The 23923-nt window shown below is 39.8% G+C and overlaps 1 protein-coding gene across 5 annotated transcripts in view; it reads left to right on the top strand.

The window, feature by feature from the left end:
* map7d1a (MAP7 domain containing 1a) overlaps positions 1-21495 on the top strand; it is a 33148-nt gene extending 11653 nt beyond the window's left edge. For 2 of the 5 annotated variants that reach the window (XM_026317644.2, XM_026317643.2), the window contains exons 3-19: positions 2560-2628; positions 3323-3343; positions 6195-6358; positions 6681-6792; positions 9236-9340; positions 10643-10765; positions 10880-11025; positions 11356-11486; positions 12626-12864; positions 13787-14069; positions 14443-14623; positions 15547-15651; positions 16963-17013; positions 17102-17162; positions 18035-18116; positions 18465-18700; positions 20530-21495. In XM_026317644.2, coding sequence (XP_026173429.1) covers positions 2560-2628; positions 3323-3343; positions 6195-6358; positions 6681-6792; positions 9236-9340; positions 10643-10765; positions 10880-11025; positions 11356-11486; positions 12626-12864; positions 13787-14069; positions 14443-14623; positions 15547-15651; positions 16963-17013; positions 17102-17162; positions 18035-18116; positions 18465-18700; positions 20530-20540 — 2120 coding nt within the window. In that variant the 3' untranslated portion in view covers positions 20541-21495. The remainder of the gene's footprint in view (positions 1-2559; positions 2629-3322; positions 3344-6194; positions 6359-6680; positions 6793-9235; positions 9341-10642; positions 10766-10879; positions 11026-11355; positions 11487-12625; positions 12865-13786; positions 14070-14442; positions 14624-15546; positions 15652-16962; positions 17014-17101; positions 17163-18034; positions 18117-18464; positions 18701-20529) is intronic. The other 3 variants (XM_026317645.2, XM_026317646.2, XM_026317647.2) reach the window with 3 other exon arrangements.
* Positions 21496-23923: the final 2428 nt, after the last annotated feature.

The following is a 23923-nucleotide window of genomic DNA, read 5'->3' as shown; positions in this document are numbered from 1 at the left end:
GGTCTCTCCCACGTGCTGGTCCCTAATGGAGGGTGGTTAGAACCTTATTTCAAGTGATGCCAAGAAGGCATTTAGGTTTGACCTGGTAGTTGGACCATCGTTGTTTGCACAAAGCCACCAACTTCTTGCAGCCACTGGCTAACAGCACAAGGAGACTTCAAGGAACATGTTTGAGGGTTTTTGGAGTGTGAGCCTCTTTCTCTTGCCTTTATTCTTTAGCCATTAATCTGTTCAGTGTTCATGTTTTCTCTTTATTCCCTTAGTGTGAGGTGATATCTCACATTGCTCCTAAAGCTTTTACAATACAACCACTTTGAATACCTTATTATGACCTTATTTCTTATATCTGTTATTATTTTTCAAAATCTGGTTTCTTTTATAGAAATATGTAGTTGAGTCACTTGATTCCAAAAATGACCTGAACTTCCTTTTTGTCCTTGAAGTCCCTTTTCTGGTTGTTCTGTAAAGCTCATTACTTAGGAGCTTTTGCACTACCCAGTGGGATGAGATGAAGAACAGCACACTGCAGACCCTTAATTAGTATAATGAAATGACGAGGCTTGTAGTTCACTTGGGAGCTGCTGCTTTGGGTTATAGTCTGCGATGTTGTATTTTGTCATATCTTATTGGGTTATAGTCTGCGATGTTGTATTTTGTCATATCTTAAACATTTTCCTGTGAATGCAGCAATTTGCTCCTCTCTGAGAACCTACTGTTTGAGGATTGATCCACTGTGTCAGATTTTGCGATTTTAAGAGATTACTGAAAGTGAAAGTGTTCTTTCGGAGTGTGAATCGAACAGTGTCATCACACTATACCTTATACCCTGCACTGCTCCTATTTTACTCGAGTTTAAGGGTAAAATAACAGAACTGACATTCTCTGTCACATTCATGATCTGGTTTGGTTTTTGAAGCTTCATGCACATGATGTAATTATTGACATGGCGGTGAGTTGCAAATAGCAGCACATCACACTAACCAAGACCATGCACATGGGTTTTCTGCAGTCCTATAAATATCAAAGTGGGTCAGAGCTTTTTCTTAGGAGAGACTGCATAGCAGATTGTTTTATCATGTCTATGTTTCACGCCTCCCACTAATAGATGTCACTAAGGGACAATTCCTTTCAGTTTGATGTTGAACATCTGGTATGTGAAGACTGAGGGACTTAAGCGTGTCTCAGTGGTGGATAAATCATTTGTAGTTGTGCACACTAAAAACATATAGATCCAGCTGCCAGTAGGGTTCACTAAGTTAGAGCTAATGCAGTTGATTACATCAGTCCTGCATCAAGTCCTCCTTTCCTGAAGGTGATAATGGGCATCTTGGAGGATGTAGCTCGTTTTGCTGTTGTATTATGTTTTACTGATTTCTATTATTTTGTTCATACCATTTACATTAATAAAGTTAGGCCTAGTAACAGATGTATTTTTCTGTACAGTGCAGTACAGTTCAAAAGCTGTAGTTTGCAATGAACTGTGGCTAATTCATGAATCAAATCATTTCATCTCTACTTGCATTGGAATATTATTTGGAGGACATACAAAGGCAAAGTGTACCATTGGCAGCTATCATGAATGGATGCAGTTTGAATTCCTGAAATGGTTCTGCCTTTGTCTGCTTATACTGCTCATTCCGTTATTCAGTGGATCCTCTGAGGTATTTGGAAGGAATGTTGTGAGCTGTCAGAGTGAAGATATGTATTGAAGTGTTCCCCTATAGTTGTAACATATCACGGTCGAACACACAGCACATCCAGATGGCAAGAAAGATGTAGTGAGCCTGCCATATGCTGCAGCTTTAATTTGGAGATGATTTGCTTTACTTCAAATATTTGTTTGTGTTTTTTTTTATAATCTAGAAAATGTAGTATACATCATCTTCAGCCATCTATTGAGCATCAATGTTGAAATGTCTGTTAGTTTCCTGTCATTGTCTTGTGGCATGCATTTTCTTATAGTGACATTTAATAGTTAAAAGCTTTTATCAGCAGTGAACAGAAACAATTACTCCCATATTTGTTTATCAGAGGGCAGGTGCAGGCACTCGTCAGGAAAGATGATATATGTTAGTTTGACGTCTCAAAACATCTTACTGTAGAAATGGTAATACATTTGCAGAATGCAGAATTAAAAGAATTAAGGGTAACTTTTAGTGCGTTATTAGCAAAATATTATTTCACAAATATTGAATGATAATTAGTAAGACATTCACTATGCTCTATTCAGTCCATTGTGGAAATAGCATTAGTTGTGTAAAATCTTCTCAGCATCATCTAGAAGAAATGATTCCAGCTAAACTGAGCTTGGTTCCTTAGCTTTGAATGAGGCCTCAGTAAAATTGTAATTCTTCACTTACAAGACCAAAAATAGTATTTTGAATGACTTCAGCCTAGAAATAGATGATTAAATAGCATTTAAGAGTTTGCCTTAACTTGCAAGGTAACATTTTAAATATATACTGTGTGACAAATGGATTGGACCTAATATGCTTGTAAAAATGGCACCTCTTTCAAACACCCTCTCACCATTTTCTTCTTCTTCCATTCTCATATCAGACATCACAAAGTCAGAGGAGAGGCAGAAACTTGCAAAGGAGCGCAGAGAAGAAAAGGCCAAATATCTGGGTAAGTGGAAACAAGGGGTGGGAGGAGAAGCCCTTTACACAGGAAGAGAGCTCCCTCTGGTGTTGGGGTGAAAGAGGTTGTTTTGCATTTGCTGTTGCATTGCTAACAGGTTGGCTTTAAGCTGCAGATGGCATGCACATGTAGCAGAAGCTTTGAGAAGATAAAAAAGCAGTTTGAAATTTTGCACCAAACTCAGCCAAGCCACCTTTTTACCAGAGATGAGCAAGCATTTTCTGCATGCTGATATATGCATGTCATACTGTGCCAAAGTATGTGCTTATTCTGTTTGACTTATGAATGTTATAACTCACTTTTATGCACATTGCAACATATGTGTGAATAAAGTTTCAGTGAATTTTCAGCTTTCTTCAGTATGACAAATATCTCCTGTGACCTAATGCATTCCATGCAACAGCTCTGAGTCACCAAAGCACAGAAAACATCTTCTACAATTTATCCCCATTTAAAACTGAAGGTGTTCAATAAATTGGCGCAAAATGGCACCAGTGCTTTTTACTTGGGCCTCACAAGAAATGGCACAGCTGTTTGTGTCAGTTGATAATACATCCCTTTGTTTAAGTCTTTATTTTTAATGCCTGGCTGTCACATGATCACACAGCTATATGCTGGTTGTGCACTGCTTTGCATGATTGACAGTTGCCTCTGTCTTCTCTCTCACCTCTTCCTCCTGCAGAAGAGCTCAGCAAGTTGCAAGGTAAGCCACGGACCTATGTGCATACGGTGGTGGGGGTTGTGGTAATGGTGGTAGTTATGCCCATTTTTAACCAGTGTGTTCTGTTTTTGATGGCTCAACTTCATGAGAGTTAGTATTTTAAACTAGAGCTGGGCAATACACCAGAAATTAGGAGTCACAGACCTAATGTTGCATCTCTGTTAGGGATTTACATGGGATAGGTTTTAATGACATCTACGCACATATTTTGACTTCATCCCACCTTAATATTACATCTTCTGATGGAGTAAAACAGCATGCCAAATAATAGGAGGAAAATACTAAACATAAGAGCTTACAGTACTGAGTTTTTGGTCATATTGCCCGGTCCTAGTCTTCTATACATTTATTTCTCATGGTGTTCCTTGTTTTGAAATCATGATCATTTAATTCTTATTTATTATAGAATTTTGTGTCTCTAAATATCATCAGTGTCTGTTTTAATTAATGTGGCCACAGACTAAGCATGTAACCAATCATTTGTGTGTAAATAAATAACAACTGGTTGTTAAACAGGGCTCAGTGGCTGACCCAGAATTCACATAGACAGGGAGATAATGTGGCCTGAGTTTGAACTTTGTTCATCCACATGTTGCAGCTGCAGACACCACAGAACTCTTTGGATACTGTGTGTGAAGATAACGTGTTTGAACCGCATGCCACAAAACCCCTATGATTACAATCATACTTAAGAAATTGGAGGTTTTGGAGATTCTTGCAGGCAGATTTATCTTGGTTATAAATTTGTATCTAAACAGCTTGATTTTGCAAAAATACAACACATTGCTCAAAATATTGTGAAATAAGAAATATGTAAATAAGGCTTTTATTTGTTTGAGCTGAATAATATATTTCCCAGTTAGCAGAGATGCTACACTGTCTATCTTTTTTGCTGTGGTAGGCTGACAGGGTTTACCTGTATGGAACACTCATTTAGAAAGAAAATAATCATAGACAGTGTTTTTAAACTAGTTGTTATCGTACTTTCTGTAATGCCACGTCTAATCCAACTGTGTATTCAACAGGAGTAAAATGAGTTTGACACACTTCATAGTGTGGATCAGTCTAATTGGGTGATCACTGGACAGTCCAGATGGCATGGGTCTGATCTAATAGTCTTGGACAGACTGAATATAAGATGAGATCCTGCCAAAGCTTGTGTTTACAATATCAGCTTAAGAGATCTTGGCCAGGAAGATTTCCCATCCCCAGTGGTATTTCACGTTTACTAGCAAGAAAGAAGAATGATGTGAAAATCCCTGCATATTCTTATATTGTGCTTATTGGTTCCTTGTTGGGCTTAAGTGAAGCTTTGCAAGACTAACATCAGGGAATTCACTCTGACTGCACAGACTTTCCTGCCTTGTCTGTTTTTGGTAGAAATACTTCATGTTTCAGGGTTATAAGTATTTGATAGTCTTACTGTAGTAGGTCCCGATGCTTGCTACTTGTCAGCACTGATTACTGTCTGGAAAAAGTTGAGGAAAACATTTTAAAGCAATGTGAATTTAAGATATTTGGTTTTAAACACATGTTTATCATTTAGGGCCCTGAAATAGATACATAAATGAGTGATGATAAATAATACTCTGGGAAAGTTTAAACTAGATTAACTTTTAATAGCACAGTGCAACCATGAGGCTGCCAGCAAATTCCCAATTCATTTTTCTTCCTGCAGCCAGGACTGATAAGTCTATAAAACCATTACTAAACACTCCTGTTGAATGACTCAAATTCAAATATCCAATTAGAGAATGTCACACTTGATGTTTGAGGAAAATGCTATGAATGTGGACAACTATAAATCTGTCTTAGCAAGGCTTAAACACTGTATTTGAGGCAGTTTCCTCCACCCACTGTTCACAGCATAACAGGGGAATTATGAAACTGCTCTTCTTATACAGTACCATCCTCTAATGATTTGTACCATTGAAAGGAAATGATGTGGCTTCTCTCAAATCGAGGCCACAGAGCAGAGATGTGCACTGCAGCAGATAGTTTCTTTGCTGCAAGGCTGGCAAACAGAACCTTGATATAGCTCAGCTTTTTGTTTCCATCTAAAATAAAAACCAAATGGTGTGCCTCTCAACAGATTTTAACCCCTCTAGCCTAGAGCGTCTCTGCAATGATCCGCCACCATAATATGGAGCCCACAACCTGCTGCTTTTGTTACGTCAAGTGCTTTAGAGAACTGAGCCTTCCTTTCTTGCAGAAGCTGATTCTTCACGGAGGTTTTATTTTGTAGTTTAAAGAAATATGGTGAGTTGTGTACACAGAGTGGGGCAGGTGCAAAAGCAGCTTTTATGCTGCATTTGAATAGCTGCGGCACAAGGAGACAATTCTGTATCAAAGTGTGTGATTTACTGAAGCTGACATACAGGCTTGATGCGATTAGTGTGGTACAAAAAAGCCACTTCAGAAGTATCTATCTAACTTGGCATTATGCAGTATTCTCTGGAAAAGTCAAGTAATTGAATTTATTTTTCCAAACACAAAAGGGGTTTGAGGTAAAAGCTACGTTTTTCTCAGACTGCTTTAGATGTGACTAAACACTGGTGAGACTCAACACCTTTTTATCTTTAAGCTTCAAAAAGGATTTTTCTTAAATCACCAACAGATCAAATAATTTTTTTGTCAAATAGTGAATTTAATCAGATGTGACACAACTCTTTTAAGACCAGATTGGCCTAGAACCTTCTAAGAATGCATTTTAGAAAAAGGATGTTTGCTACACTTACATTATCTGAAAGGACAGGGAAGAGAGGGACCCTTTTGATAGGTGCTCTTTTGCAAAAAGCTTATTCTCTCAAACATGTCTTCTGTCCCATCTTAGCTGCCAAGAAGACCCAGTGGCTGGAGAAGGAGGAAAAGGCACGGCAGCTGAGGGAGCAGCAGCTGGAGGAGCGCCGCAGGAAGCTAGAGGAGCAGCGGATCAAGGCAGAAAAACGACGAGCTGCCCTGGAGGAAAGACAGAAACAGAAGCTGGAGAAGAACAAAGTATGTTTGGACTGGCACATCCATATAAATGAGCACATTTGATATGTAGCAGTGTAAAATTGGCTGTGGTTACACATACTTGTTTTTCTCTTAAAAAGCATTGAGACCCATAGGAAAAACACTGATGCACCGTTTCAGTGCAATAGCAGCTGCACAGGGTCAGTTGCAGATGGAGTTTTGTTCAGGGATACTCCAGCACCAGGCGCAGGTGCTTGAATTCAGGGTTTCCAGCTGAATCACACTCTTTCTTAGCACTGTGCCACTCAGACCTCCTGGCTTCTACATATTGAAATGACTGGTATCTATTTATGTATCCATCCAGGAACGCTATGAGGCAGCCATCCATAGGTCAACTAAGAAGACATGGACAGAAATCCGCCAACAAAGGTGGTCATGGGCTGGTGCACTAAGCCAGAACTCTAGCCAGAAAGAGGGTGAGTTCATGGATCCAAACTGGTTATGAAACCTCATAGAATCACAATGAGATGGACTCAGTTGTAATTGAATTCTAATTCATTTCTGTTACTATGAAGCAGGTGATGCAAATATTGAGGCTTCTGCATATTACTCATAATTTCTGATTCTTGAGTTTCAGTGCCTTTAACACAAGTTCATTTAGAGGATCATTATTTTAGCATCAGTCTGCTGTCTGACAGTTCAACATTTTCAATTAGGTGCCAACCTGCCAGAGATTTGTCTTTTATTTTATTTTATTTTTTTACAGGAGCTTAGGCTTGCAGCTATGCCATCATAGATTTATAAGGGAAGAATTTCTAATAACAATTTTCACTATTAGGGCAGCACAGTGGGTTGGTGGTTAGCACTGTTGCCTCACAGCAAGAAGGTTCCTGGTTTGAAACCCAGCTGGAGCCTTTCTGTGTGGACTTTGCATGTTCTCCCTGTGCTTGTGTGGGTTTTCTCCGGGTACTCCAGTTTCCTCCCACAGTCCAAAAACATGTATGTCACATTGATTGGTGACTCTAAATTGCCCATAGGAGTGAGTGTGTGTAGTTGCCTGTCTCTGTGTCCCGATAATCGACTGGTGACCCAGACTATTACAGACCCAGGGTGTACCCCTGCGTTTCGCCTGGAGAGAGCTGGGATAGGCTCCAGCAGATCCCCGCAACCCTGAATAGGAATAAGCAGGTATAGATAATGGTTGGATGGATGAATTTTCACTATTGATTGTCTTATTTTTTCAGTTTATCTCTAAGGTGTCAGAAAAAGGTGAGGAAATAATGTCCATCCTAATTTCCCATGAACAAAGATGCTCACTTGTGTTTTCACAAGCCCTGAAAATGTAATGTTTGTAATTTACTGTTTTAACTGTTTGCAGCTAAAAAAAAAAAAAAAGTAGAAAAGTTTTAGATTCTGAAATTAACAAATGTTTGGCTTTTTTAATAAGTGGACCTTTTATATAGATTTTGAAATTAGTGCATTATCACCTCATTCAGATGAATTCTAACAAAAAAAATTATTTTATGGTCTGCTTCTTAATTCCAAGAGAAAAACGGATGCCTTAGTTAAGTGTTCAGTGTTTTATGCTCAGTGCTGGGGTTGGAATATGATGCTGGCTAGTGCACAGTCAGGAATGCTGCCCAACAATTTGGACAGCAGAGTAATTTTGCTTTTTACTACATGAGTTAAATTTCATCTGAGCCCACCACTTCTTCTGATCTGCTAACTATTGCAGCTGCAATAATCATGGTTACATCTAGCAGTAAAATGTAATGTGTTGTCCAATAATGCTTAATTCAAATTAAGGAACAACTTGTCAGTGTAACAGGTAATGAGATCAGACTACCAGTGCAGCTTGATTGATGCTTCTGTCCCTTTGTGCTGCCCCAGTCGCCTCTACCATATGCCCAGGGAATTATTGACATTCAAATCATCTCTGTCTTTCTTCACCCTCTCCAGCATACTGTCTGGCAGATATTAAAAGAAAACAAGTGTAAACAGGTTGCAGTGGAATGGCTGAGAGTTTGGGATTGTATATAGGAAATGCTCCAAAATGCCCCTCTTGGCCCTTGTCAAGAGAGCATGCTGCCACATCCACCAGTTTTGTATATTTAAATTACATTCATGCTTGGCTTGTTTTAATGATTTCATTGCAGTAATGTTCTCTGAATCATGTCTGATGACATTTGATTGCAGGGCATTAAAGGATATAGACTTGGAGGTGTTGCACGGATAATTTCACAGATTTAAGATTTTGCTCTTTTCTTTCTGCCAGTTCCCATTACCAATCTTGAGATTAGTATGTGTTTTCCAGTAATCTCTTTCGATTACTTGTTTGGTTGTTATGGTTTTTTTTTTTTACTTTTCCGCTTTTCATTTGGCTTAAATTGGTGATTTGATTAGGTGGTTTGTAAAGATGTGGTGGTTTTGGATTGTTGTTGTTGCCCCTTTGTTAGTCTTTCAAGTGAAATTTTGAGAAAACCTCTATTTTCTCACCTAACTCAATGGAATTGAATGTAAATTAGAGTGCTCACTGCATTAAAATGTACATTTAAAAATGTGTTTATTAGTGCCAGTGTAAAAACACTGTTATTTGGATTATTCAGATGAATAGATTTACAGGTTCTGGAAAGAGATGCTGTTTTTCATTTTTCAGTCTTGGAAGAACCAAAAAAATGTTATGTTCACCTCAAAACCAAAACTATCTGCAATGTTAAACACCCGAGGCAAGAAAGAAAATGAGTGCTTTTTATTGTTTAGATTACAAAATATTAGTCTAAGCTGCATTTACAGTAAGTGGGTCTATGTTTGCAGAGGCATCATTAGAGCGTAACTCATGATGCCACAGACGTTACCCCTGTACCTCTCAGCCATGTGACCTGTGTGAACATCTGTGTGGCGCTCTTTTTGGCTTCATAGGCAGATGCTCTGTGTCAACGGTCAACCTGCCCAAACATGTGGACTCTGTTATAAACAAGCGTCTCTCCAAGTCTTCCGCCACGCTCTGGAACTCCCCCAGCAGAAGTAAGCCAACATCTGGAATGCCCCACCCCTCCTATTTAAATGTCCATCACTCTGTTACTGCCCATACCTCCAAACCCGTCTATCATTATATTTTCAGTTACCTCCTCCCCTTTCAAAAACAGCCCCTTTCCTGTGCTTGATGGTTGACAGCTGACCCCTTTCCATCTCTCCACTGAGTTGATTTTTTTTTTTTTGTTTTGTTTTTTTTGTTTGTTTTTTTAAATCTTCAGAATTTGGGTCGGGGGCTATTTTGACACGTTCCACATGCTCATATTTTAACATGAGTTCTGTAGTGTTCATAATTTGTTCTGCTGTCTTTTTACTCTTCTTTGGTTGGTTCATTGTGTGGTGATGGCCATGTCATTCCTGGTGTGTGTCAAACGGATCTTTTTGTGTTCACTTCCATGTCAACATGTTGGATGAGGGATGTCTTTTCTGTGTCTTAAATGTTTTGACTGATTGACATGGAGGTGGGTGTGATTTGTAAATGACAGAATTATTTGAATCAACCTATTTTTCTGCTTAAGATGAGGGCAGCTTTCTCTTATGTGTCTAAAGTTTAACCAGACCATGGTTTATTCCTGCAATGGAGGAGAAACTTTGGAAAAAGTAAAGTTAGTGAGTGAGTCAGCATTTTTCCAGAGATAATGTATTCTGAAAGTCCCTGGAGCAGGTAGTGTTTCTTTATGCTGCTAAAAAAAATGGATGGGTACCTATTCCTCTTGACACTCTCCTCTCTGCCTCAACACACCCTATCTGCAAACACTCACGGTAATATTTTTCTCTTCTTACACCTTCCAGCCAAAGAAAAAAGTTTCTCTCCCTGATAAATATGATGAGCCTCCACACCTCCTCTGTTCTGCTTGTATGCTCAAAGTGTGGTGCTAAATAATTGACTCACTGTCTAGACAAACCTCAAACAGCTTTCTCTCTCTTGGGTGGTGCCCAGGGTTATACTGCACACATTGTTTTCCTCATAACTTCTTGTCATAATCTTTTTGGTGTCGTAATGGGATTTTGTGTAATTAATAGGGCCTTTATGTCTTGTAGAAATTATTGTAAGCCATAACCTGAATAACGGTCTGTTTTCATTTCCCTTTGGTCACAGATTTAAAATTTTACATTTATTGTTGCATTATGGTAAATGAGGGGGAGATTTCAAAATACTTCAGGTCTGTCCACAGACTGCAGGTCGATATACCAATAACAGACCTCTGGTTCAACAGAAGACATCCATTTTAGACATGTCTTGTAAGCTAAATGAAAACCAGACAATAATTAATCTTTTTTTGCTACTTGCAGCCCGTAGCCTTGCCCTGAGGCCGTGGGAGAGCAGTATAGTCGATCGGCTGATGACGCCCACGCTGTCTTTCCTCGCTAGAAGCCGCAGTGCTGCCAGTGTCCTCAGCTATGGCAAAGATGGCAGTAAGTTGAAAAAACTGAACATTAGTTTAGTATCAGTTGCACAGTAAATAAATTCAAATATACTTCTGTGTACATGTTGGGCAAACTTTAATTTTATGTCACCTTCCTCTTCAGACTCTCCTCTCTGCCCTCGTTCAGCCTCAGCCAGTCCCCTCACCCTGTGTGCCCACCAGCCCCACCACCGCTGCTCTGAACGCTGGAGGGTGACGTCCAGTACGCCAGACATCACCCAGCGTCAGCACAGAAGGAGCTCCACACCCGTATGTCTAATTAGCTCTTAAATGTTGCTAACATGTTCATAATAAATATTCACTCTGTCAATAAGTAAACCCTTTTCCACAAGACTGCAGATAAAAAGCCAAGTCTGTAACAGCTGTTTCTGCTTCTACAAGCGGGTTTACTACCCTGAAAGAAATTAGAGATCATTAAATTACTGTTAAGAAACTGCTGCCAGGAAATCAAAAACACAATCCCTGACCAGACTTCCTGTATTCTGTTTTTTTCTTATACTGTATCATATTTTGTCTGTTTTATATATGATTGAAAGTTAATTTTGAAGTTCATAGGATGTTTCCATCTTTGTTGTACAGATGGATAAAAACAAGAAAGAAAAGAAAGACAAAGAACGGGAGAATGAGAAGGAGAAAAGTGCTCTCAATAAGGAGAAAGTGCTCAAGAAGAGACAATCTCTCCCCAGCATGAGACACAGACCTGATCCAAGGTAAAATGTTTTTTTTTTATGCATATTCTAATTTTACATAAAATGCATTTAATTCAGTTTAAAGTCTGTATTTATTATATTTAGAATTTAAAAATTAGGAAAATCTCTTTCCTTTGTGTATTTACTCATAAAAACATAAGTTTTACAATATTTAAATAGAAAAAAAAAATCAACTACTCAATGAAATAACTTCAGCATTACTGTAGATGTATTCACTTGTTTCTAATGAGAGGATTTCTTGTAAATCAAAAATCTTTGGGGTTTTGGTCAGTTGGTTATACAAAATGAGACATTTGAAGACATGACCTGGGATTCTGGAGTCTATTTTCCCAATTTCTGACATTTTATATGATATATAACAAAATTTCCAAATTCAATTCAGTTTTATTTGTTTAGTACCAAATCACAACACAATCAAGGCACTTTACAAAAAAAAAAAAATATTAGAGATTAAATAATAATGATAAATTATTTCTTATTGACTTAAATCAGTGAGACCTGAATTGAAAATGAGTTCAACATACCCTGATAACTAACTACCTAATAATCTGACAATAACCTGGTATTTATAACATATGTATACAAAAACCATTAAAAACTAAGACCATGTTGTAAACAGGACTATCCTTAGATCCCCTGCCCCACAGCTTATTTCTAGTCAACAACCAGGTGTCCCATGTTCACATCTGCACTACATCAAATACGTATTTCATGCAGTGGTTGAGCTTAAGGCACTGAGTGAATGAGTGGTCATTCCCTGTTTTGTTCCAAAGCCACAGACACAAAAGACATTCATGACAGAAAGGATGACACAGGGAAAAATACAAGTTTTTGCCCCAATAAAAATGCAACAAAGAGCTTGGCAGAGCTGTCGGTGCCAGAGGCCTAAAGGGGAAAAAAAAAACCATCTTCAGCAAAATGAGTATCTGCCCTCCAAGTGTTGTATTCCCTGTGTTTCTTGGATGCTGACTGATAACACAGTGTTTGCTTTCTTTGCCATTTTTTAAAGTTTATTCAAAACATGTCAGTTTAAACAAACACTTCAGTCGAAAAGAAGAATGGTCAGCTTGGTTTGAAGGTATTACAGAATTATAATTGCCATAATTTCCCATCAGTCATTTTCCAATGTCTTTGTCTAGTCCTAGTCCTTTATCAAGACAAAGGCCGTCATCTCCAGCCACACCTAAGAACAGAACTGCCTCTCCAAGCCCTGCTGCCTCTCCCAAGCCTCCATCAACACGTGGGAGCCCATCAACCACTAAAGGTCGTCCCAAAAGAGCCAGGACTCCTGCTAGAATAGACCACCGAACCTCTTCCCCTGTCCCACTGGAGAGAGTGAAGGAACCTCATAGACCTGTCACCCCTGAGGAGAGAAAGAGTGAGTACAACAGAAAGCAATGATGCATTAGTGGGCAATGTTCAAATATCAGACACAGTTAAGACTTAGTTAACTGAATTCCTATTCTCTAGAGATGCAAACTATCATACAATAGATCATTCTACAAAGATTGAGGGAAAAAGAACTCATGGTCCACTTACTATGTTTTTCCAGACCACATCTTTAGTTTCAGTTTCCTGAGTTACAGGAATATTTGAACATCAGTCAGCCTGTTTGAGAGTTAAGTCACATGATAACTGCTGAGCCATATACATCAATCCACTGATTATAAAACCATGAAAACTGGCCAGAGGACCAGAAAAGCTAAGGGGTGGACTTTTTTACTTTTAATTATTATATCAAGTTTCCTATAGCAGTAACTACACAATAGCTGAATGACTACCGACCACTTTGGCCAATTGTCCTACTGTGTTTCCACAATCACAGAATGCAGTACATGTGGATTTTGGGTAGCTTCCCTCTGTGGCTGAGTCATACTGTATTTTTATCATTTTATTTGCCCACAGAATTCTGCCTGGCTCAGTCTCTTCTTGCAACTGGCCAGAAAAATAGATTTAATGGAAAAAGTGAATGAGCTACTGGAAAATCTGTATTTTCTTTTCAAAGCGAAGAGGACAAAGATTACCATCTTGCTTAAACAGGCATGGAAATGAAGGGACTGAATTGAGTGAGCCACACACAGCACTAAGAGGCTGCCTTAATTATGTAATTACAACGTAGGCTGAAGCTATGGCTATTAACAATTTCCAGTTGCTGGGGACAGAATGTTTTGAAGGGAAAAGACTATTAATAATGATCAATAGGCACCACTTTAAGTCATTAACTGTACAGAAAACTACAGTGACACTGAAGGTTGGCCAAGTTACCTGTCTCTTATTTTACAAAACCTCTTGTGTTTCAGGTTCCCCTGTGGTTCCTGCCATAGTAGTATCATCAGCTGCTGCCTCACCCCACACATTGAGCACACCAGTTACAGCCACAGCTGCTTCCTCTTCATCTGAGCCAGTCCCGTCAGCTCCTTCTGTCCCTGCAGTGTCACCTGCACCCTCTCCATCAGCCAGGCCCATGGCAGGCACCAACGACCCAGAAGAGGCTGCTCGCATCCTGACAGAGAAAAGAAGACAGGCCCGAGAGCAGAGGGAGAGGGAGGAGCAGGAACGCCGTGAACAGGAAGAGAAGGAGAGGTTAGAGGGGTTTAATATGCCTCACAACACTGTCCAGTGTCGACCTTCCACAGACAATGATCTATCAAGAGACTTTGACTTTACAAGAGATGATGTGCATTTTAAACATAGCAGTCTCATTGTCCAGTCAATGATTCTGAAGCTGTGTTCCCATATCTGTTTTTTTCTGTCAGCCACCAGGCCACATTGGTGACTGTGTGAACTGCTATTAAAATGCACATTGCAATGTTCTTCTCAGGCAAAATACAGGAACTAATGCTGAATTATATACAGTAGGATATTTTACATTTTAAACTGTTTACTAGATTAAATGTGATTAGGACCTGATTTTGGGGAAAACTCTCACCCTCAATCTTATGTCTAACCAATTTAGGATCCTGAGGGAAGAGCGAATACAGAGGGAGGCAGAGGAGAGACGGCGTAGGGAGGAGGAAGCACGGGCCATGGCTGAAGAACAGCAGAGGAGGGATGAGGCTCAGCGCCTACAGGAGGAGAAGGATGCTCAGGAGAGAGCCAAAGCTGAACACGAGGAAAACCTGCGCTTGCAAAAGCAGGTATAGTGACCACCACCTCCCAACACACAGAGAAAGTACCTGAAATGATAAATCAGTCTTAGCAAGTTAACAACCAGGCATCCAAAGAAGATAGTGTCAGTGAGTATTACTGTACTGCGTTGTACAGGGCTGGTTAGTGTGAAGGAAACCAAGCAGTTGAAATTCATGGCAGTGTAACAGTCATTACAGCCTCTAAAGCAAGGGTTACACAAGGTCATAGAAACTCAATGCACCTTTACATCATAATCATCACAACACAAAGCTTACACACTGCCCTATCTTTAGCAAACAATTGATTTGTGTTGATTTTAAGTGTCACTTATTTGGTGAGTGACCTCATTATATAACAGTTTCCCTCTAAAACACAATTGATTATTGGTGAGCTGGTAGCTACAGTAAATGAGCCATTTTTATATTTCAATTTGTCAATAAAGCTAAATACTGTTGACTTGGTCTGTGAATATTACCAAGGAGAATCAGAGAATGACATTTGATTAGTAGAAAATAATTTGCACTGAAACAGGAAATGTGGCTACTATAGAATTTGTTTTTTTTGCCGTAGACCTGTAATATCAGCTCTGGCACTGTCTTATCTCTGTAAACTGTCTGCAATCCCGGCCTTACACTTTGCCACCCCCTTGTGGTCTTTTGCGGAAGTGCCATTTGTGGTTAAACATGATCCAGTATAATTATGCAAAAGCATGAGTATTGTATTTTCTTTGAATGTTACTCATGATGCTATAAACGTTGAAAATAGATCTTTTTGGCTTAAAGGTCCCAGAAAGTATCCCTTTTGTGGTTGTAAACAATAATTGCAGTGAGCAGCCCCACCCTTGTTACGTAAAAGGCATGTCATTTTGGCTGAAGTTTTTTTCCTCCTGTCGGCATTAAACTTGTTGGATTCTTGCCTGTGTGTATTTCAGAAAGAAGAGGCTGAGGCTAAAGCTCGTGAGGAGGCGGAGAAGCAGCGTCTTGAGAGAGAGAAACACTTCCAAAAGGAGGAGCAGGAGAGGCTGGAGAGGAAAAGGGTAGGGCAACACATCTGTCCTCCCACCTTTATTCCTACAGCCAGGTTTTCAAAATGTTATACTCATCTTAATGATAAAAGTAGAAGTTTCCTACTCAGTTTTGACAGACTAGAAAAAAGGACAATTATCTTAGTTTTTCCACAAATAAACACTAACCTAAATTTTATCTGAACTACTTAAATTGAAAGTCCCAGCTCTACTCTCGGCAGCTTTTATCTGAGGAATACAAAACGAGATCTGTAGTAAATTTACTACAAAATGCAGATCTACTACTATTATATTCTGAGTACTTTCACTCTGCAGTCTGCCTTTTGACATAACAAAAGCTGGCTTGAAAATTGAGGTCCTGGAGCCAAGATGAATGTTGTTTTTGGCTTATCCAGGATTGGCTGTCTGCATGCCACGATTTAATAGGGCTTAGATTGTGTGAGAGCATGTAGCTAAATAAAAACACTAATAATGGAGGGATCTTTGTGCAGTGTTCAATGACCATGGTCTATGCAAGTATACCACCCACATCTACAGTAAGCTGATGTCTATTTATGCTACTAAGCCTTTCTTTCATTGCCCTGCATGTGTGAAAGGCTCTTATCTAGGTGTGCCAGGCCAGACTGTACTGCAGTTAGCCAACAAGAACATGTCCCCTGCCCCAAAGCCTAGACTGCACAATCTGTTAATGACTTCTACCAAAACTGACTGGCTCACAAGGAGGAGCTTGTTGTCAGCAAGCACAGGTGGTTAAAGAATCCTGAGGGACACACAGCAATTTATCAGACAATAAACTTTAATTCTGAGGCAGAAGCCAAACTAGATGCCAAAGCTATGAGTGTGAGAGCTTTTCATAAATAATCTTGGATCTTAAAAATGCTGGAGTGGCAGCTGGAGTTACAGTCTGTGTCCTCACATGAGGGTCCTCTATCCCTCTGTTCACTGTTCAACCATCCTACTCTGTTGTTCCAGCTGAAAACACAAGTGCTGCTTCAATATTACTGAGACAACCCTTCACCTGGAGACACAAGAGCCCCACAAGAGCATAATGACCACAGACACAAGAGACAGAAAAGACTTGTATACTGGTGGAGGGAGGCAAGGAATGAAATGCGAACCCTCAGCTTCTAGCAAAACAGTCTGGCAAAGCACCTGGGCTCATCTAGCTGTAATCGTAGTCCAATTCATAAAGTTAAACAAAGCTGTTGTGGTTGCTATAAAAACATTCTCACTGTGTTGGTGTCTGAAATTACAGTATAGATCAAATGCATAGAAAATATACACTAAATAGGCTTTGTTACTAACCCTTTCTTATTTTCTCAGCGCCTGGAGGAGATCATGAAGAGAACGCGCAAGACAGATGGAGGTGAAAAGGTAAATTTGCTGTTATGTTTTAACCAGAAGCACAAGGCAAAACGTAACTTCCAATAAAACTGACTGAAATTATCTCCCACCTTCACAGAAACAGATAAAGTCCTCCCCACTCACACATGGCAATGACAAAGAGGCAGAGAGCAGCAAAGGTAAGCAGAACATCAGCATCAACTAGTCTGATGGGGGACAATCATTACCCATCACATGCTTAACATGGCATCTGGGAAATGATTTGGAACAAAGTGGCATCTACTGTCATCAGTAGAGTTTAGTCTGACTCACATCATTGCAGACGAACAGATTTTAGCTATCCCACTTTTAGACTAGCATCTGATGATATTTACCATGCAAGTGTCAATTTTCTATTAAAAGGTTTGAGCTGCAGTTTAAGTCCTTCTCTGCACATTAGGACCACTCTGTGTTATCCCAGCCTTGGGACTGGGGGAGCAGAGAAAAGTGGGCTTCTCTGTAGCAGTTATTTACTTTCGAAACAAGTAATAAAATAAGAGCATGTATGATGTTGCACAGCTGTCGCCATGTCCACTCTCCTTAAAACTATATTAAGAAACATATAACTTGCACTTGTCTTAGCTTCCACATCATATACAGTACATGAGTGAGATGAAAGGGATCAATGTGGTCTGGTAGATATGTTGTTTATGGCAAAATTACCCAATGCAGGAAGACATTAGCCAGCCACAGAAGTCATCAGAGACCGGGCAGGCGTGCCATTCTTGTCAGTGGTGTGTAAATCTGTCTCAAACATACATTATCCATCTCCTCAGTACAGGGAAGTAGGAAGTGGGGGGGTTACTACTTGATAATTCAGGAAAATGTGGTATGACTTTTTCGTTAAACGTTAGCCTCCAAACGGATCTTTTGCATGATTATTACTGGTGGTTGTCACCCTGTAGTTGGTCATGCAGGGTAGGATTAGATACTGTTCTTGTCTGATCATGTTGGTGTTCCCAGTTAGCATTGGATAAACTGCTCTTTTACCTTTTTTTTTTTTTTCCTCTAGCATCTGCTGACAATCAGCCAAAGCCAGACATCAATATGCCCTATAACAAGACAGAAAATGGACAGATGAGTGTCAAAGAAAGGTAACACTATTGCTCATGCTAGACACAAGACCACCATGAACAGTATAAAACATCTGTGCCAAAAAAACTAAGCTGGGAGCTGACTACTAATCAAGGCTGTAGGAGGTTTGCATTGTTGTAAACCTCAATGGAAAACACAAGGACCCACACAATAAACAACTGTTAGGCTGGGAGAAGGTTTTGGTTTCTTGAATTTCTACTCTTTGTATTTGAACATGCTTCTTGTGGCAGATTTTAGAAAAACTACTGTAACTGAATGGCAGCAGAATTACTTTTTTTGTTGTATGAGTCATTCTGATGCATGACAAGTTAAACCATATTGTGCTCTGTGTCTTCCCCCTCCACCAGCCCCACAGTCCAAATGGTCAATGGGATCCAGCCTACCAGACATGAGAATGGGCTGTCCACTAAAGGAGACACTGCCCACTTTCAAGATATCATCCATCTCACCAACCACGGCAACACTACTAACGGAGCACGGGATAAGTCTGAGACAAGCATGGCCACTGAGCCGATCCTGTCTTTTGAAAGTGAAGAGCCTTTCATGAAGAAGGCAGGCCCCATGAAGCCTCAGCATGTTGCAGGTACAAACTGTTCTCCAACACCTGAGAGAGTCCACTTTATAACATAAAGCAAACAAATAAGCTGCTGATAAAGACTATAGACCTAAAAAGATAAAATGAACAACAAAAAACTATGACTATACAAAATATTTACAGCAGCTTGGCTGGTCTGAAATGTTCATGAAAAGAGTTCCACAACTGACTGTAAAGCTCAAAGCCAACCACTGCAGAGAGGTAAGAATAGGTGTAATATACTACTGTATTTTATTACGTGGCAGCATTTTGAATGCTGTAAAGAAGCATTGTCTTCTAACAGGATTATACTGACTACCAAGGGAGAAATTTACAAAAACATCCTTAGTCAAACATGCCAAGTGCCAAAAGGAACTGGTTATGCACTGTTTGGCTTAATGGTTTCTCATGTGCCCTTAATAAAACACTAGCTGCAGACAGAGCTATGACTCATTTGCAACAAGTTTGTGTCCTTATTTGCACTGAGCTGGTTTTGCACATTACCCAATAAAGACTGCAGCACAAGGTACCAAAGTCAGTGCTGTTGTCCATGGCACTATGTGACCACGAACTTGAACCTGTATTCCATCTAGTGTGCAGGTTGCTACTCCCTGAGGAGAGGATTATGTAGCAGGGACATTCCACTTACCCTCACAAAGGGGTGGAGATGGTATATGGAGGAAATAGTGTAGGGGTAGGGGGAAGAGAAGCTGGGTATCTTTTATACTGATGACAGTTTTTATTCTGCAACCCTACTAACTTGGGCTTGCACAGTGAGGAATTCCAAGAATGGCCGAGGTGACGATGAGGCCCCATCGCCAAGTGCTTCACTGCCAAGAGTTAGAAACAGAACTGTGAAGGAATTAAGCACCGTATCACCTGTCACTCAACTCCCTCCAACGTCAGCAACACCTATTCTCTCCCTTCCTGCTAGATTCAAACTCTAACCACTGTTACACTGAAGACAGGTCAACAAACAGGTGACAAGAACAATTACTACTAGGTTCTGTAGGGCGTAATTATAAAAATCGATCATGACATTCAATGGTGCTGCAAAAGATCGAGACGATCGAGAGAGGAAAGATCGCAGACGCGCAACACACTGGTGTTCATGATCTTATTAACTCCTTACTGTTTATAATATATATTATAAAATAAGTTGGTTGCATGTCTGAATTAGATTATGAAGAATGATGATGATCATGCTTTTCCTTTAATGCACGTTTTGAATGACTTAAAAAAAACAAAGTGGTGGGGACAATATCGACCCTGGCAGAGATGTTCCACCCGTCCCCTCCACAAATTACGCCTCTGTGCCCAAGTAGCCTACCTTAATTTAATTTACATTTTATAGAAAAACGAAGAAATGACAAGAAGAGACGCGTCTAAAGAAATTATGCTAAAACATCCGTACAAACGTGCGTGTTTACTTCCGTCAATGAAACAACACAATACAGCCTATAAAAATATAGTTAAATATTAAATAACAAATTTTACTGCTTGTAACAGTATAATAATAAACGTTATATTTTGAAGAACTTCACAAATAGTAACAATAGGCCTAACAAGTGTCACATGCTATACATGTACAAAAGCTGCAGCCTTTAAATAATAAATACTATAGAACTTTACTAATCAGTAACGATAGTAACTAATAATAATAAGACGAACTAATAACAATAGGCCTACTAGTATCAATATAAGTCAGATGATGGAGGAACAAAAAACCCGTGTAGGCTAGAGCTCAGGTCAGTAACATTGTGACTATGAACTGAACACTGTCTCTTAGCAGGCCACTGCTCTGACCCTTAACTCTTTGCTCCCCATCTCCCTCACAGAAGTGCTGTGACATGCCCCAATGCTGAAGTGCTCATCGCCCTGAGCCACTGACCTTCCTCAACCCTGTCAACGCTCGCCCTGCAGAGGAGCCCTGTTGCTTCTGCACAATCAACAACCTTATTCTAAGCTAAACGCAAAGATATTTCTCACTGAAGATAAAGCAGGCCACAGAAGATGACAGCCAAGCATCAGACCACGAAGCAAAAGACAAAAACAGGATGTAAGGTGCTGCTGCATGCATCATAGGTGCATCAGTGTTAACATTTGTGAAGATCTTTGCGGTATTGTTTCCACGTACCTTAGTACACTCAACATTATCATCCTTTGTACATCACAGTACAAATCAGTAATTATTACAAAAAGCTGAAAACAGTTTATTTTCTATGTTCTTTAGTTATTTAACTGAAAGAGAAATCTAGAAGACTGGGACCATTGTTGTGTATACTGTAAATGAACTTTGTCTGTAAAACAATGGAGGAAAGGGTGGATTAAAGTTGTATGAAAGGGAGTCATCTATACTGTTCTTCTATGAGCAAGCCTAAGTCAAACTCATGTATTATATATCATGGTCTGTAAAAAGCTACTTGTAACATTTTTTTTTTGTAAACATAAATTGAAAGATTTGAAATTTAGGTTCATATCCAATGGCTGTGAAAACATCCTTTCTATTCGTACCTAAGCATAAATCCTGGCTATATTTGATTGTATGCAGAACTGGATGTAACGAGCCTTGACAAATAAGAAACCAGAAGTCATCCATTGTCACAGCCCTATAAACAGAGATTTACTTCACTATTTAACTGTTCTCACAGTTGCATGACTCAGTTTTGTCTTGTTCGCATTGAGAGTCCATCGACTCATGTATTTGAAATGCTGGTGCGTGTAAATGCTATAAATATATTTTGATGTGTGTTACAGGGTCAGTGGGAGTATCTTAAGTCTTATTAAAGATGAGTTGTCCAGTCTATGGTCTCATTATTCATTTGTCCTGAATAAATATGATTCATCCAGGGATTATTTATGAGAAGAGAAAAAAAATGATAGATGTTCTAAATTCAGGGTTCAATTTCAATGTTAGACATTCTGAGGCTTATTAATCTTAGGCTCAGAAATCAGTCATTTATATTAATCAGTTATAATACATATATTTGGGTATATATTAGTTTTTACTCCTCAGACTTTTGAATTTTGAGGGGAAATACCCATTCCTGCTGAAAGTTGCAAAAGACGAGTGCATGCTTACTACAGGAAAACAGATTTAGAGATGTCACCAGAGGGACTTAGTTAATGCTTAAGGCCAGTGAATTGGCTCAGCTGCTCATTTCAGTTCTCAAGTATCCTTTTACAAAATCCCTACAGGGGGTAATTGCCACTCTATCTGATGCCCCCCTTCATTATTCAGGGGACTACAACATTCATGTGGCCAGAATGTTATTCTTATAAGGCTCTTTTCAGACAAATGATCCCTCAATCAGCCAAACTTGATCTTTTACTGAAGCACCCAAATTATTTAGTTATGACCAATACCAAGGCACTACAAAGCATTTACAAAGACATCACATCATATAGCTCACAGTTGAAAGCTACAAGAGCCAGTTGGAGTTTCACGTTTCTTAGAGCAAAATGTAAACTACCGCCAACACATGAGGGTACAACATGATCTCACTGGTTCATATGTTGCTACTGCATGTGTCCATGAGCGTCTGCTGTCAAAAGCTGTATTCATTAACCCCACCAGAGGGTGCAGCACTGCAACAGGGCAGTGACAGACATGTTCAATTTCTCATGCCTGTTCTTAAGTTTGAGACAAAATGCATCAGCATGGAAATAGATCACATGCAAATCTAAATGTCCCCAACTGCATAGATTCATTTAAAAGTCACAATTTCTCAGTAGCATTTAATCCACTCAGCAATGTGCGCTACTTCTCAGAGGGGACTTGAGGCTTAGTAGGCACTATTTTTAGGGAGGTGTCAGTGAGGTAGTGCACAGTTACAGACTGAGCTGTGCCAAGTTTCTGAATAAATTCCCACAGAATGAAAGGTGAAATGTAAAGTTTTAGGATGGGAAGGGTGATCCAAGAGCCACCAATGGTCAGTCAAAAAAGGTGCCAGTTTAAGTTAGTTGTGGTCATTCAGCTAGTCTTGGAGTAGTCTGGCTGGCTGGAAGGGCAGTGCCCTCCATGTTCATGTCCCTTTGATTGATGGGTGTTTTATCTGAGCCTGCATGTGGGCTTATGGGTGAGCTGGAGGTGTCACTATCCATGACTCTATTCTTAATCTCCTCCTCACTGGCTGAGGATAAAAAACGTCTTGTTAAGGTTCATTAAAATTATAAACTAAATACATTCATCATGCCAGAATACTTAAAGAGGCATGTTTGCTTTGTGTTAAAGTTTCCGTCGTCCTGCCCTATGCATGAATGCAGCCAGCCGACTGTAGGGCACATGCTTACTGTTGTTTCAGTTGTAAATCTATGCAGGAATCTTGCAAATGTTTCAGAATGGTAAGTGCACCACTCAATCTCCATTTTAAACAAGACACAGAGATCAGCACTGGATCATACCACAGACTCCCCATCCAGCTAAGGCAACCGCTGCATCACAGCTATCAAATCCCAAGAATCCAACCTCTGTTCAGTGTTTATGGTCACACTCCCTCCCCCTATCACATAGAACTGTCTGTATCTGCTCAGCAACAGGCTCTCTTCATGCAGCTGCTCTCTCATGGCAGTACATTAATGAAAGGCCACAGAATGGCCGGCACTCATAGCAAGTCTGCTTCTTGATCCCTGTCACAACAGAGCAGCCTCTTAGATATTCCGATGGGAGATGGCAAATTTTAAATCCCTACAGGGCCCCAGCGCCATGGAGCTGCCATCTGAGTTTGCACAAGGAACCCAAGGCCTAACATCCTATCAGGGGTGGTCGCTGGGGACAAGGAACAGCTGAGACTAAATAGCTGCTGGATCATTGTCACAGTCTGTCAAATATGGACGCTCTTTGATGAGGTCCTGCCTGAGTGCGTCATATTCCGCCAGACCTCAAGCATTTAAAGAGTCTGACCTCAGCGGTGCACTCCGCATTCACATTATTGTGATCTGAGGGCATGCAATGTTTGCTTTGCAAATAAAAGCGTGCCCAGAGAAAGTAGGAACAAATTAAATGGGATGGGCCAATAGGCATTTAACTTTGAGTGCATCTACCTGAGAGTTGACTGGTACTGTGAATCTTTTAACAGCTAATAACAAAATGCAGACCTGAATAACAAATGTTGCTTTTATCACACAAACATAACAAATAGTGATCACAAAACCTAAAAAGATTCATGGCCACCTCACTGCTAACTATCCTCAACCTCTTAATCAAATTCTTTAAAAAACTGCCATGATACG

Source organism: Mastacembelus armatus, chromosome 16 (genome assembly GCF_900324485.2).
Source record: "Mastacembelus armatus chromosome 16, fMasArm1.2, whole genome shotgun sequence".
Taxonomy (NCBI): domain Eukaryota; kingdom Metazoa; phylum Chordata; class Actinopteri; order Synbranchiformes; family Mastacembelidae; genus Mastacembelus; species Mastacembelus armatus.
The sequence above is the reverse complement of the archived record's forward strand: the minus strand, read 5'-3'. Positions and strand labels throughout refer to the sequence as shown.